Consider the following 15786-nt stretch of genomic DNA (forward strand, 5'->3'; position numbering starts at 1 on the left):
TTTTGACTGATTGACATGACGCGCTCTGATTGGTCGGTTTTTTGGTTTGCCACTACAAAGTGTTTAACCACTCCTAACACCCTTATACCATTACAACCCTTTTTAACTTCAAACTCTTTTACTGACTAGGAGTTACGAGTCGTTTCATGCCTAAGAATATGACATTTATTTCACTCACCACTACACATGATTTAAAAGGTGTTATAATGCATTATACATTGATGTTACCTCTCATCATATGAGGCAACTTGACATCATATATTGAGGGGTAGATCTATAAAGATAATTTTAAGACAACTGCTTTATTTTAGAGGGTCCCCAAAACTTTTTAGTTTTTTATATTATTAGTTATTTGTATATATTTGTACAAATGAATAATTCAAAAAGTATTTTTTAACTTTGTAAACTAAGGGCGGAGGTAGTGTAGAAGTAGAGGTAGCACAGGCTACCCCTCAACTTCGTCTTCGTAGTGTAAAAATACATGTCAACTTCATTTACGTGGTGTAATTTTTTTTTTTTTCGGTTTTATACAAAAGATACCCATGATCCCCCAAAAAAAAAAAAAAATTAGGATGCCTCAAAAATTTTTGGGTTAGATTCGCCGCTAATGTAAACCATAAACCCTTTGATTTCTCATTACTCCTATTTACGGACAAAAGAGTATGGTTGTTAAATAGTTTTTGTTTTTCTAATCAAAACGCCTAGTCGCCTAGAGTTAACTTAGAAATAGGTTTGAGTCTCTCCTACATATATTTTCATGAACAATGAAAATTTCAATGACTCCTCTTTACTCAGGTAATTTAATATAGAGTTTATAAAGATTGAAAAATAATTTTATTCACTAATAAATCTTTATATATAATGTATGCATACATATGAATGTATACAATAATATATATCTATATAATTCCAGTTGCAACACAATCCAATCAATACATGACATTGATTAAATTTTCAAACCCCATTATATATTATTATATAATGAGAATATAAATATATATTTTCACAATTTATTAGTCTATTTTAGAACCGTTTGATGAATATTCAGAAACTGGTTTCTTGGGTATCAATGAGTGTTTGTCTTTCTTTTCATCTTCATTCATCTGTTCTTGCCTGCACTCAGAGCTGCAAAACGCATTATCACCTCTGCAAAATTCAAAACATAATTATTTCCATTAAAAACAAGTTTAACAAAAATATTAATTAACCTTAAACTAATAATTTGAGTATATATAGCGTTCGAATCAAATACAAATAGATTTTGCGAACTATAATTAACCTTAAACTAATAATTTGAGTATATATAGCGTTTCGATCAAATATAAATAGATTTTGCGAACTATACAAAGTGAAAAAAACATACAATGACATTTTCGTAAACACTCTAATTATAATATAAATTTTTTTTATTTGAAATTTAATTTATTATTCCAATCAACAGGGGAAATTATATAAAATTTAAAAGTAGCGTAATTATTATTACACTAGTTTAAATTTGTGCGGCTAAACTACGCTACTTATTTACTTATTCAGTTATTCGCACACTTTCACACGCTAAACTGTATTTGTACCTGATCCCGCCCCTGCATGGGCGAAACTTTTAAGGGGCGGAAGGGGGCGGCCGACCCCTGAACTTTTCGTTCAGTGGAGAATATGTAGTTCTCGTATAAAATTTTTTGGGTATATACGTTTTCACCCCCCGGTTTTATAGAAATTTTTAGGTCGAGTGACTTCCGTCCCCACCCGGTCGGAAATCTCAAACTTCGCCACTGCGCCCCCTGTGTGTATATATATATACATGTATGTATAGTTGTATACCTACCTGTACATGAAGATATCTCGACCGGTGATTAAACGGCGGTTGCAGAGGCGACAGGCGGTCATAAAATGAGGTGTTTCCATGTGATCAGCCGAATTCCGGCGGTGGTTCCTGGGAGATATGGTGGCAGTCAAGAACCGGTGATCATGATTAACATGTTGAGGTGGGTTCATGTTAAAGGGGTTGTTGGGATCATGAGACTTGTTGTTGTTGTTGTTGCAACCGGGAACCATGGTTGCAGTGTGGTTGTGATCCAACGTGAACTCCGTCATGCTGGTGGTTCTTTTGATCGGAGGCCGGTGTCTCTTTCCCAGTATCATATCTACCGGCGGTTGTTCTAGAGAGAGAGACGGTGGTTGTAGAGAGAGAGGGGGAGGGAGTGTTGGAGTGAGGAGTGGAGGAGAAGTAGAGAAGATAACAAGTGGGATGAAAGAATCTAAGCCGTTGGTTTTACTTTATTTTTATATATATATAAGTATCAATATCAACTAGGTTTATGTCCGACACACGTTGTAGGGCGTTAGGGCAAATATTTTTCAACCAATTAAAAAAAAACTATTGTGGTTTTGCTAAAAAGTATCTAAAACGATTGTAAGACTGTAATTTTAAGTTGTGGGCAAAACTGTAATATGTCAGTAGCAACAAACGAGTGCTTAACACGAATAAAAATTACATCAATTCAACCAATTAAAACAAACCACTATCATACGTTAACTAAAAAAACTAAAACGATGGCAAGACTGAAATTTTGAACTAGGGGAAAAATCATAATTTTGACTGAGGTAAAATCGTAGTTTGTCAAAAGCTACAACGATGGCAAGACTAATTTTGAGCTGGGGGCAAAATCATAATTTTGGTTGGGGGATAAAACCGTAGTTTGCCAGAAGCTACAACGATGACAATATTGTAATTTTGAACTGCGAGCAAAATCGTAACTGTGAACTGAGGGTAAAATCGTAAATTGTTCGGACCAATAGGGAAGTGCCACGCAGTGCCTGGCACTATTCCCTTCGATTGCCTTTAATAAATATCAATTTCTTCCTATATTATATAAAGCGAGGTTAGACATTTTTTACCTAGTACCGGTTCAGTATTGGATCACCACTTACTGGACAAAATTTGTATCGGTATTTGTTTTTAGAGTTTTAAGTTTCGGTACTAGTCGATTTTGGCATTTTTGGACTACTGATAGTATGATACCAAAGTAGTACTGAACCAACATAACTGGTACGATTTTCTCATTATGTTTTTAGTCGTTTTCGATATTGGTACTTTTTGGCATGGTGTTGGTTTAGTATCAATATGATGCTGATCTCATCCTGGTATAAAGTTATAATTAGTGGTTTTTGTATGATGTAACAATATAGATAATGCTAAAAATATGTTATTAAGGCGTATTGATATAGTTTGGTTGTCCAGTTGGGTGTCATTAAATACAAGGTAATTGATAAACAATTTAGAAAATTGTCAAATCAAGTTACAAGGTTTGGTTATCATTTCGTAATGTTATATAGAAACTTTGATTAATAAACTATACCATGTGTAGCTATATCATGTTTTTTAATAATCATAAGTCGTTGAATTTCTCACTACCGGTAAAAAAGTAGTAAGATTTGGAAAATATATTGTCAAAATGCTCGTCCCATCTCTTATAATTTATCTGGTTTGGTTGATAGGTGTCAAAAACTCAAAACCGCCTTATCCACAACTTTTATGTGTTAGAATAACCAAACTAAAATCATCCTCATCCATATTTGGTATCGGTACCTATATTCCCCATTTTTCAATACCGGTACTTTCGGTATCGATCTGATACCATGCTCATCTCTAATCCATACCCACATTGATATTTGAGTTAAACATGGAAAATGTATGTTTTCCCTCCACACTATAAACTTGATGTTAAGTTCATCTATTGTTACTAAAATAAGCATCAAAGAGCATGACACAAATACATACTATAAATAGAAAATAAACAATATCAATAATCAATAATATATATTTAGAATGTTGGTTTAGTATGAGAGATGATATCTAGAATACATATTTCTAAATAATTTCTAAATAATTTATAAATAATTGAAAACAAAGGTATTATTGAAGAATAATGAAATATATTTTGTAAATGAATGCATAGGGCCCTAAAAGAGATGTGTCAAATTGTCAATGTGCCCCTTTGCTTCGACTCTCTTAATCTCTTTCTCTTATCTCATATCAGCAACTCCTATATTTTTTTAACTAAGCAAATGAATACTACCACACAAACGTATATTTTAGGGTTCTTATATGACAAGTCATTGAAGAATTTTTGTTGCATAAATGGCATTTCCAATTACATTGTCCACCAATTTTGCATTTAGGTTTGGTGATCTAAGATCCCGCCATTCAAAGCGTTTCCTCCATATCATCACCGGTTAACATACCAAGATGTTTGCTAGAGTCTCCGCGTCACTTTGAAAGATTTGACACGCTGCGTCAAGAGCTTAAACACCTCTTGTTGCAACAAAATCTAGAGGTAGTGCCATAATTGGTGAAGCTTCAGTCATCAAGTATTGAGAATAGTGAACATCATAGTACCTTTACATTATCCAGATTACATTGACGTCCGATAATTTAGGTTTGTATCATGGAGATTATAGCGCAAGGTTCGGATTATAAAGAGAGGCAACTTTAGGTTGTATGTAACGCCAATGTAAGGATTCATAAATATCCAAACATATGAAAGAGTATTAGGTATGATGATTGAAGATGTGTGATTTCTAGGTTTTACGTTAAGTTCTAAGTTTCACGAGTTTTTCAGTAACTGTTCTCATGGGTTACGAACAAAAAGTTGAAAAAAATATTAAAACATGATAAAGTTTATAAATAACAATGATAGGAATCTATCACACAAATTAAACTAGATTAACATTAACATATTAGTTGATCCCATACAAGAGCATGTTACTGACTTATCGGTTGGACATCCTAATTAAACTAAGCATAATTTTTCATTTTAATAACAATTCCTAGATTCTATAGAATAAACACATCATAACTGGTTGAATAACAATTCTTAGATTTTATAGAATAAACACATCATAACTCGTACTCTATAAATTATAAAATTTAAACTCACATCACACTTCTTGTAACGGGCTGTATTGCTAAAACCCAACCCACAACACTAAATATTTGTTGGGCCAGGTTCGATCTGCTTGTATAGTTGTGTGGGCTCCCTTTCCTGTGAACAAGGGAATCTAGGTCCAACATGTTGAAAGGAATTTAAGTATTATTAGTTTATAAATTTACAAAGAGGAGATTTAGATGATGTTACTAACAACATGATGAGGGAAAGCTGATACGTGGCTAAATAAGTTTAACGTGTGTAATTGTTCGCGCTCTGTGGTTGGTTCAAAACGTAGATACAACGGGGGTTGTTAATAAAAATTAAAAATTAAAAACTATTTATTTATTAATAAACATAAACAATCTTAAATGAGCATAATTAAATGAATATAAACGGACACAAATGAACATACTTGAACAAACATAACCAATAAACGAAGTAATTAATATTGATGAATACAAACGAACAAGTATGATACATCACATATCATCCGACATCTAAATTACTGGTTTAAATGTACATGATTTATTCAAAACATCCATTGTGATTATATGGATGACGATAAGTTTTACTAAAAAAAACCCAATTTAAATTCCTAGAAATTGCAAATACTGATTGGTTATATCTGTATAAGTAGTTACAAAAGCCTATTTTTTTATAAATATATTTATTTTATTCTGTGAAAAAAACACATTTACCTTCGTTTCATTCATACTTGCCTCTTTTATATCTAAACAAACATAAACGAGAAAATATAAATGAAAGAACATAAATAGGTGTTCAGGAACAAGACATGTGTCCATGTTCGTTCGTTTAATTAATTAAATTGACAAAAAATATGATTCATGTTCCTTCGTTTATTAAATAAACTAACATAAACAAACTTTTCACCGAACATTTCATGAACGTTCAGTTTATTTATGTGCCTATGCGTTTAACTTCAACCCCACCCAGTACACATGTGTTTACCCGTGTCGGGTTTATGTGGCTTCACTACCTAAGTTTTTACTTTTGATCGGATACATTTATCCCACCCCTTTTACATATAAAATCTTTTGGATACTTCTTATGTTCTTCTATCTGTTTGGTTATCGGCTATAGGGTGTGGTCATGACCCTCATGAACACCATGACCCTCCACATCAGCGCCATGTCACCTACTTTTAATCCATCATCCAAACCACTACTCTAAGGGTGTGGTCATGACTCAAACCACTATTATCTTAGAGGGTGTGAGGGGCATGGTTGGGTCATCAATCGCCACATAGGACCATTAATGGATTGTTACACCACCCCCTTGTCTCATCCACCATGATTCCTATGGGTTAAACCATGGACCTTCTTTCCTTATTCAATACTTCCTTTCCTTTTCACAAAAATAGATTAAATAAGATAATAATGGTTTGAGTCATGACCACACCCTTAGGGTAGTGGTTTTGGATGATGGATTAGAAGTATGTAACGTGACACTGATGTGGAGGGTCATGGTGATCATAAGGATTATGACCACATCCTATAGCCTTATTGTAATTTATTTTTGTGAAAAGGAAAGGAAATATTGAATAAAGAAAGGAGGCTCGTGATTGTCATGGTTTAATCCATGAGAAACATGGTGGATGAGACAAAGGAATGGTGTACCAATCCATTAATAGTCCTACGTGACGATTGATGACCTAACCATGCCCCTCATACCCTATAGCCTAAGCATTGCTACTAGACTGTTTTTTTTTTTTTTTTTTTTTCTGCAATCACTACATAACAACCACAAAAACCTATGGTAAATTACATAACCAATAAGGTTTAAATTTACTATTAATACATTTTAGTGAGAAGATTAATTTAATATTAAATAATATGTAATGTATAAACACACAACTTTATTTTTGTTTGTTGTAGGCTCCAGTAAAGAGTCAAACGCCCTTTCAAAATGGGCCATAGACATGGACCGTTATGTTGATTGTTACCTAAGTTTGGCCCTATGCCTTATGAAGGGTTGTTTTATACTAGCTTAATTTGTTCATTATCAATGAACTTAAATAACTAAAATCTAAACATTAGGTATAAATATTTTTCTCATTAAAATTAAAATTTAAACATTTAGAGGCATAAAGAATTTTCTCATGAAATTATATACGGTAGAAAATATATCAAAGTAAAAGTTTCAAGATTTCACAAGAATTTACCTTAAAAAATAGTAAAACCAATATACAACAAGAATTTGATAAAAGTCAATATACGATGAAATAAAACATGTTACTGAAGTAACCCTGTTGGACCATATTTTCTCATATTTTGAGAGTGTTGGTGAGATTGTTTGAGAAACGATAATAAAGGCACTGCGTTATTCCACCGTGATAGCTAAAAAACAACGCGTGGAAAAACAAAACTTCCACCGTCACTGATTAGTTCAACGAGTGATAGTTTCAACGTGATGGATTTCCGTTATTTTTTCACGCGTAAAAAATGATGGATGTGAGGGGGTGTGGGGGTTTATTGTTAGGTGTTGTGAGTGATGACCATTGCCACTAAAAAGGATGTGAGTGATAGAATAGTGGCTGATGACATGGCAGGAGTTGGTTGGATGCTTGTGATTGATAGAATTCTATCACTAGTGACCACCCCCACTCCCCTAAGAGATGATATATAAGCCCCTATCTCATATTTTCTTCTATAATAGAGGGTAGATGTGCACAAAAAAATCTTACTTGGAACCGGACCCGGTAAAAAAACCCGGAACCGATTTTTTCATACCCGGGTATTCTATACCCGAAACCGAACCGACCTTACCCGTAGAGTATAGATAGGGTATGCATTTTTGTCTAAATACCTGGAACCGGAACTTGAATCGATCATACCCGATTAATACCCGAAACCAGATAAGAACTGGAAGCGGAACCGATTATACCCGGCTATACTCAATACTTGATTCTAATTTTTATCTTTTAAATTTATGTTTGTGCATTTATTTTAATTTTCTTACATTATACAATGCTTATTTGATAATAATAAACAAAAAGACAAGAAAATAAGGTAATAAAAACGCAATACAATATTAGAAAACCTGAAAATAGTGTACTAGAAAAACTCGGAAATATGGTATAAAAACCCGAAAATAGGGTATTTTAATACCCAGTTTCTTAAGAACCGGAACCGAGCGCTACCTGGAACCGGGGACATAGGGTATTCTTTTCTGGTCAAATAACCAGAACTGGAACCAAACAAGTTATAGCAATAACTGGTTCCAACCTTTAAAACGAGAAACCGAAACCGGTTCCATAATCGAAACCAGTAACTAAAAATACCCGATTTGTGCACCTCTACTAAAGGGGTATCTACGTGATTCAACGGAAAATACAGACAATGATAATCACTTAACATGTAAATATTATTGAAATAAAAAAACCTATAGCAATACTGAACTCTAATTAAAGAAAATAAAATACTTGATTGTATGGTGTAACTTTTTTTTAAATAGTATTAACGTATAAAAACATTATGACCGTTAAACCGGGTAGGAGAAGGATAGTTAATATGAAAGTCAACAATATTGACCATATCTTTTAAAGTAATGTAACAAAAATCCATCGCGCGAGCACCCAAGGGGCGTTAAATGAGTCATTTTGGCGGGTCCAATCCAATTTGAACCTGGAAATTGTACATGCACACAAACTTGGAAATCATGTTAGACATATGAATACGAACACAACACCAACATTCGCGAGTTAACTCGAAAATGACCGTTTAACCCAATTTTTTATCTTTTTTTTATTTTTCGCATATTAATATTTTAAAATCAAGATATTACAACAAAACATACAAATATATATAAATCTTACAGCAATTTATGACATAAAACACATTAAAAAAATAAAGTAATATATACATGGGTTAAACTTGTTAACCCGTCAACCCACCGGGTTGACACGAACCCGATCTGTTTAGCTAAATAAGTTTACATGTTTAACCTGAAACCAGTGTTTTTAGACCCGGACTGACCTGTCGAACCGGGAACCAGAGGTTGAGCCAGTCTGGGTCATGGTACCTGACCGGAAAACAGTTGGACTGGTTTTTTATATTTTTTTTCAGTTTTAATATCAGATTTAACCCTATTAAATTTTCCAATATTTACGAAACCTTACAGTTCTTACGTCCGGTCCAACCGGTCGAACAATTGGACCAGTAAGGAGACTGATTCAACGTCCGGTCTGATTTTAAAAACATCGTCTGAAACTAACCTAAATCCATTTAGACTAAACTCAAATCAACAAATTTCATATTAGATTCATGTCGTGTCATTGATTCATAACCCTGTAGGCACCCCTCTAGTTATTATTATTATTATTTAAACAACAACAAATATTGTCTTTTGGAAATGTGTAAGGTACAAAAATGGTATAAACATATAAAAAAATGTCGTTCCTCTTGTCTTTCTTGTTCCTTTTGAACACCTAACCCCTCGATTTCTTCATAAATCAAGGCACACTCTGAATCAACGATATGCGTGATTAACTGACAAGCATTTGCATATTATCATTTATCATCATCATCTCCGTCAACCGTTGCTATTTTCTTGAAATATCTGCCTCATTTTCATCGCCAATTTCCCCAAACAATTCATCTTTCTGGGTTATAAATATTGTAAGAATTATATTCGCAATTACCCACAATTCTTTAAGCAAAATTATTCGATAAAGTCGCCTGCTTGATTTGGTACGGATTTGAATTAGTTTTGATCGAGTTAAAAATTGAATTTTGTGTATTACCCATTTGCTAGAATTTGGTTTTAATGCATGTGCATTTATCTTTATGAATTTGTATTTACTATTTAGATTTGAATATTAATTATTACTTTGTTGTTTGTATTTTGACTTTTCATGGTCAGCTTAATATTTACTAATTGCAATGTTTGTTAAGATTTAAGAATTAAGAATTAAGACCAGCATTATTCTGATTGTAGTGCTTCTTAATATATTTGATTGAAAAATTATTGATAAAAGGGTTTGAATTTTTATCAATTTTGAAGTTGAAGAGAAACAAGTTTGACCTCAAAAGTCAACGTGTAAAACTCTTGGTGTGTTGGTGCATGTGTTTGATGAATAGGTGCTTTAATGTGTATGATATGCTTAATGTGCATAAAATGGTTTCATTTAAAGTAATTGTTGACTTTAAAATTTGATTTTTTTGCTTTGGAATTTCGTGACCGAAAAGTTGGTTTTCCGGGTTCAAGATCATACGAGTCTCTTGAATTCAAGGGAAATAATGTATAAAAGTTAAAACGATATGAAATAATGTTCATACTCAGTAAATCTTACCAATAGCAAAGCAGAGGTAGGGTCTGAGGAGGGTAAGATGTAGACAGTCTTACCTCTACCCCGTAGGAATAGAGAGGCTGCTTCCAGTGAGAACCCTGGCTCGATAGTAGTTTTTCATCAAGCCTTGGACATAAGACACATAACACTCAGCAATCGGGACAAAGACCGATTAGTGCATGTACCTTTTTGCCTTTCAGCTGTCAACGCCACCACATGATGCATGATTAACCGTCCTCAGCTTTTAACGTTATTTGTTTAATCTAAAAGTTTGATCTTGTTCGTCTAATTTGTTTACAGAATGGCTGCAACAACATTTAATGGAAGTGTTGCTACCAGCAAGACTCATGGGTACATTGGTAATTTTGCACTTCATCAAGATTTTGGAATTAGTTCTCTACAGTTGACCACAAAACGTTTCAAGATCGATCTTGGACTATCGGGAAAGAAACATCATTGGTCTAGAAAAAGGGATTCTTGTTTGATTCAAGCGTCTTTTTCTCACGCTACTACAGTTTCAGACGAAGTTTCGACCCCGGTTGATAGCACCAAAGCGGGACCCACTAAGAAATCAAGTATGGTATCTATTTTTTGAGTTAATTACTTTTTTCGTCCCTATGGTATGTCAAAAATCACTATTTCAGTCCATTAGTTTAAAAATTGCGATTTCAGTCCCTGTGGTTTCATTTTCGTAACTATTTCAGTCCCTGTGGTTCCACTTTCGTAACCATTTCAATCCATTATTATGTTAAGTATATGGACTGAAATGGTTACGAAAGTGAAACCACAGGGACTGAAATCGCAATTTTTTAACTAATGGACTGGAATTGTGATTTTTGACAAACTACAGGGACGAAAGCAGTAATTAACTCTATAAAGAGTTATGCAAGCATTATTAACGATTGACTAAAATGATATAGAAGGTTGTATGCCGTAAAAATGGACTTTTGATGACTTTCAAAGCGTTTAAACCGTTCGACCCGTTTGATATGACTTTTTTTGACCCGTTTGATAAGCATGAGATGCACACAACCCGAATCAGCCCATTCATAAGTCATCAAGTTGAAATTGTCCACTGGACCACTGTTTAGTGTAGTTTTTTAGTGGTTGACTTTACTACCTATCGCACTTGACTTTTTAATGCGAAAACGATCATTTTTTTTTATTTTTGTGAAAATAAAAAGACTTCGCAAGAATGTTTTTTCTTGGTGATTTTTTGAATTTTTTTTTTTTTTTTACTTATAATTATTGTAGGGGAGGCTGCATTGATATTGATTAGGCATGGTGAGTCTCTTTGGAACGAGAAGAACTTATTCACGGGCTGTGTTGATGTGCCGTTAACAAGAAAAGGTGTGGAAGAAGCAATTGAAGCTGGTAAAAGAATAAGCAATATACCCGTTGATATGATATATACGTCTGCACTTATTCGTGCGCAAATGACAGCTATGCTTGCCATGACTCAACACCGCCGCAAGAAGGTATTCACACACTCACACACAAGTTCTTCTTTTATCTTTTTTTTTATTTTATTTTTTTTTAAGATTCTGACCCGTTTCGGATTATACACAACCCCAAATCAATCAATTTATACGTAAATGCCATTTTCATCCCTGAGGCTTGGCCAGTCTTACGACTCTCGTTCAAAGGTTTGTTTTTTCGCATCTGGATCCAAAAAGGTTTGAAATCTTGCGATTTTCATCCGGCTCATTAACTCCGTCCATTTTTCTGCGTTAATTCAGGGGTGTTTTCGTCTTCTTTGTTGACGTAACGGGCAATTTGGTTTTTTGAATACCTATACATTATGCTAAATGCTTGTACATAAAGTGAAAAGGACAGAGTTGCCCTTTAAGTTAACAAAAAGACGGAAATACCCCTGACTTAACAGAGAAAAATGGATGGAGTTAACGAGCCTGATGAAAATGGCAAGATTTCAAACCTTTTGAATCCAGATGCGAAAAAACAAACCTTTGGACGAAAGTCGTAAAACTGGCCAAACCTTAGGGGCGAAAATGGCATTTTACTCTTTTGATAAATATTAATGTTGTCAACCTATTTTTAGGTGCCGATTGTCTTGCATAAAGAAAGCGAACAAGCGGAATCATGGAGTCAAATTTTTAGTCAAGAAACCGAAAAACAGTGTATCCCAGTCGTTACGGCTTGGCAACTAAATGAACGAATGTAAGCACTATATTTATTTTTTTTTTCCTTTAGGGATCAAAATACTTTGAAATTTAGTGGATACAAAGGTGAACTTTCTATGTGCACAAACATATCCATATGAGTAAATTACGTTTTTGGCCCCTGTGGTTATATCACTTTTACTATATTAGCCCAAAATAAGAATTTTTAACATATCTGCCCCCATGGTTTCTATAACTAACCATTTTGGCCCCTTAGTCTAGAGATCATGGGGGCCAAAATGGTTAGTTATAGAGACCATGGGGGCTAAAATGGTTAGACTTAGGGGCCAAACTGGTTAGTTATAGAAACCATGGGGGCAAATATGTTAAAAATTCTTATTTTGGGCTAATATAGTAAAAGTGATATAACCATAGGGGCCAAAAACGTAATTTACTCTATCCATATTTAGTGTTTTTTATCCATCTTTAAACTTTTATTGGTTTTCAGGTATGGAGAATTACAGGGTCTAAACAAGCAGGAAACCGCTGATAAATACGGGAAAGAACAAGTGCATGAGTGGCGTCGTAGTTACGATATACCACCACCAAACGGGGAGAGTTTGGAAATGTGTGCTGAAAGAGCTGTTGCATACTTTAAAGAACATGTGAGAACAATGTTTTATCTATTTATTATAGAGTAAATTACGTTTTTGGCCCCTGTGGTTATATCATTTTTACTATATTAGCCCAAAATAAGAATTTTTAACATATCTGCCCCCATGATCTCTATAACTAACCATTTTGGCCCCTAAGTCTAGAGATCATGGGGGCCAAAATGGTTAGTTATAGAGACCATTGGGCTAAAATGGTTAGACTTAGGGGCCAAAATGGTTAGTTATAGAGACCATGGGGGCAGATATGTTAAAATTTTTTATTTTGGGCTAATATAGTAAAAGTGATATAACCACAGGGGCCAAAAACGTAATTTACTCTTTATTATATTATAGTTATATGAGTAAATTACGTTTTTGGCCCCTGTGGTTATATCACTTTTACTATATTAGCCCAAAATAAGAATTTTTAACATATCTGTCCCCATGATCTCTATAACTGACCATTTTGGCCCCTAAGTCTAGAGATCATGGGGGCCAAAATGGTTAGTTATAGAGACCATTGGGGCAAAATGGTTAGACTTAGGGGCCAAAATGGTTAGTTATAGAGACCATGGGGGCAGATATGTTAAAAATTCTTATTTTGGGCTAATATAGTAAAAGTGATATAACCACAGGGGCCAAAAACGTAATTTACTCTAGTTATAATTTCTCCGTTTTAAAAAGTTATAATGAAACACAAAGTCACACAACTACACAAGTATGCATAATTGTAGTTTAATGATATTTTCCACACTAATTTTTTATTTATTTATATTGACGAAAACCGTTCAGATTGAACCTCAACTACAAGCTGGAAAGAATGTAATGATTGCAGCACACGGGAATTCGTTGCGGTCCATCATAATGTATCTTGACAAATTAACATCTCAAGAGGTGAAAAATGTGATTTTATACGATTCTCGTAGTGTGTTGTTTTATTTTATTCTAGAGTTAAATGCCATTTTAGTCCCTGTGGTTTGGGCCATTTTGCCAGTTTAGTCCAAAGGTTTCATTTTTAACCTGTGGGTCCAAAAAGGTTTCACAGTTGCCATTTTAGTCCACTTGGTTAACTTCATCCATTTTTTCTGTTAACGAGAAGGCCAATTCGGTCATTTTGTATGTAATTCTGTTAACTAAAAGGGCAACTGTGAAACCTTTTTGGACCCACAGGTTAAAAATGAAACCTTTGGACTAAACTGGCAAAACGGCCCAAACCACAGGGACTAAAATGGCATTTAACTCTTTATTCTATTTGTGTAAATTTTGAAAAAGAATGTTTAAAATATTTTTCAGGTTATTAGCCTGGAATTATCGACAGGGATACCGATGCTTTATATTGTAAAAGAGGAGAAATATATTAGAAGAGGAAGTCCAGCTGCACCAAGTGAACCAAGTGTTTATGCTTATACCAAGGTGAAAAATATTTTCTACAAAAAAAAAAGTTAATTTGGGTTATATACTTATCTATATTTTCTTAATAATGCGTAGTTATGATACACCGCCATTTTCGTCCCTGTGGTTTGTCTAATTACGCCAGTCCAGACCAAATTTCAAAATTTGTACCATTTACATCCATGGGCGGATCTTAGTGGAGTCGTGGCCCTGCCGCGGCCCTGGCAAGTTTTTCGGCCGTAGTGCTAATTTTCCGTATTTCGATCGAAATTTTGTATATATACTATGTTCGGCCCTGGCAAATTTTTCAGCCGCCAATTTTAGTGTCCGTGTCTTTCGGCCCTGGCAGGTTCAACGGGCAAGATCCGCCACTGTTTACATCCCTGATGTTCTTGAAATATGCCAGTTCTGTCCAAAAAACTAACGTCTGTTAAACCCTGTTGACATAACTGGACAAACCACAAGGACGAAACTGGCATAATAGACGTTAGATATTTGGACGGAACTGACATGTTTCAAGAATGTCGGGGATGTAAATGGTACAAATTTAATTGTTTTCTAGAGAAAAATCAACAATTTAGTCAAAAAGATACAATGGTGCTAAAAATGCAAAAAAAAAAAAAAAAAAAATGTGTTGAAAGGGTAAAATAATAAAACATTAGTTACAGTTTTAACACACATAATTTGTAATTTTAAATAACTTGATTATTTTGATGAAAAATATTTCTTGATCGTTATTGCAGAATTTGGCCCGATACAGGCAAAAATTAGATGAGATGGTTCATTGATGACTTCGCAGATTCGACGAAACGACTACCTTATGTGTTACTTGTGGGTCCCACCGACAAAAGGTTGCGTATGTGTTGATTTTCGGATTTCCGTTCAGTAACATGTTGTTCTATTATAAGTTTTGTGCAGTAGAAACTCAAATTGTGTGATGCTGTCAGTGTACTACTTCACTCTTGTTTTAGAGTGATATAAGATTGTGTAGTATGGTAGAAAATAATAAATTATAGAGTTAATAGCCAAAATGGTCCCTGAGGTTTGCTCACTTTGCCACTTTAGTCCAAAATCCAAAATTTTTAAATCTGGGTTCCTGAGGTTTGCATTTTGTTGTCATTTTAGTCCAAATTTCAAAAACTCCCTTTTTGACTGTTGCAACCAGCCTATTTTGTCCTTTTGCACAGGGGTATTTTGGTCATTTTTATGAGTTATTATAACAAACTCAGATCAAGAACCCAGAATACCCCTGCGCAAAAGGACAAAATAGGCTGGTTGCAACAGTTAAAAAAGGGGGTTTTTGAAATTTGGACTAAAATGGCAACAAAATGCAAACCTCAGGGACCCAGATTTAAAAATTTTGGATTTTGGAATAAAGTGGCAAA

At 34.2% G+C, this 15786-nt stretch overlaps 2 protein-coding genes across 3 annotated transcripts; one reads left to right on the forward strand and one right to left on the reverse strand.

The window, feature by feature from the left end:
- Positions 1-815: 815 nt before the first annotated feature.
- On the reverse strand, positions 816-2257 carry LOC110942313 (FCS-Like Zinc finger 5). Its single transcript, XM_022184057.2, has 2 exons — positions 1823-2257; positions 816-1146 (listed from the first exon to the last, which is right to left on the reverse strand). Exons 1-2 carry the CDS (start codon positions 2137-2139, stop codon positions 1014-1016), a joined length of 450 nt encoding a protein of 149 aa, XP_022039749.1. The 5' UTR covers positions 2140-2257; the 3' UTR covers positions 816-1013.
- Positions 2258-9336: 7079 nt separating this feature from the next.
- LOC110942312 (2,3-bisphosphoglycerate-dependent phosphoglycerate mutase) lies at positions 9337-15411 on the forward strand. 2 transcript variants are annotated; one of them, XM_022184056.2, is made up of 8 exons: positions 9337-9637; positions 10537-10811; positions 11491-11714; positions 12296-12414; positions 12865-13021; positions 13802-13903; positions 14303-14422; positions 15145-15411. In XM_022184056.2, the coding sequence occupies exons 2-8, from the start codon at positions 10538-10540 to the stop codon at positions 15187-15189; spliced, it is 1041 nt and encodes a 346-aa protein (XP_022039748.1). In that variant the 5' UTR covers positions 9337-9637; position 10537; the 3' UTR covers positions 15190-15411. The 2 variants fall into 2 exon arrangements, with proteins under 2 accessions (XP_022039748.1, XP_022039747.1); XM_022184055.2 differs by having other exon boundaries at positions 9338-9565.
- The last annotated feature ends 375 nt before the right edge of the window (positions 15412-15786 follow it).

This window comes from Helianthus annuus, chromosome 5 (genome assembly GCF_002127325.2).
Source record: "Helianthus annuus cultivar XRQ/B chromosome 5, HanXRQr2.0-SUNRISE, whole genome shotgun sequence".
Classification (NCBI taxonomy): Eukaryota; Viridiplantae; Streptophyta; class Magnoliopsida; order Asterales; family Asteraceae; genus Helianthus; species Helianthus annuus.

What these genes read in the sequence shown, in the direction of transcription:
- LOC110942313 (XM_022184057.2), bottom strand. Translation starts at nt 2,139, where the DNA reads ATGATACTGGGAAAGAGACACCGGCCTCCGATCAAAAGAACCACCAGC. An exon ending in CGAGATATCTTCATGTACAG is followed by an intron (nt 1,147 to 1,822) that starts GTAGGTATACAA and finishes TGAATTTTGCAG; the next exon opens with AGGTGATAATGCGTTTTGCA.
- LOC110942312 (XM_022184056.2), top strand. Translation starts at nt 10,538, where the DNA reads ATGGCTGCAACAACATTTAATGGAAGTGTTGCTACCAGCAAGACTCAT. An exon ending in GGGACCCACTAAGAAATCAA is followed by an intron (nt 10,812 to 11,490) that starts GTATGGTATCTA and finishes TAATTATTGTAG; the next exon opens with GGGAGGCTGCATTGATATTG. An exon ending in TGGCAACTAAATGAACGAAT is followed by an intron (nt 12,415 to 12,864) that starts GTAAGCACTATA and finishes ATTGGTTTTCAG; the next exon opens with GTATGGAGAATTACAGGGTC.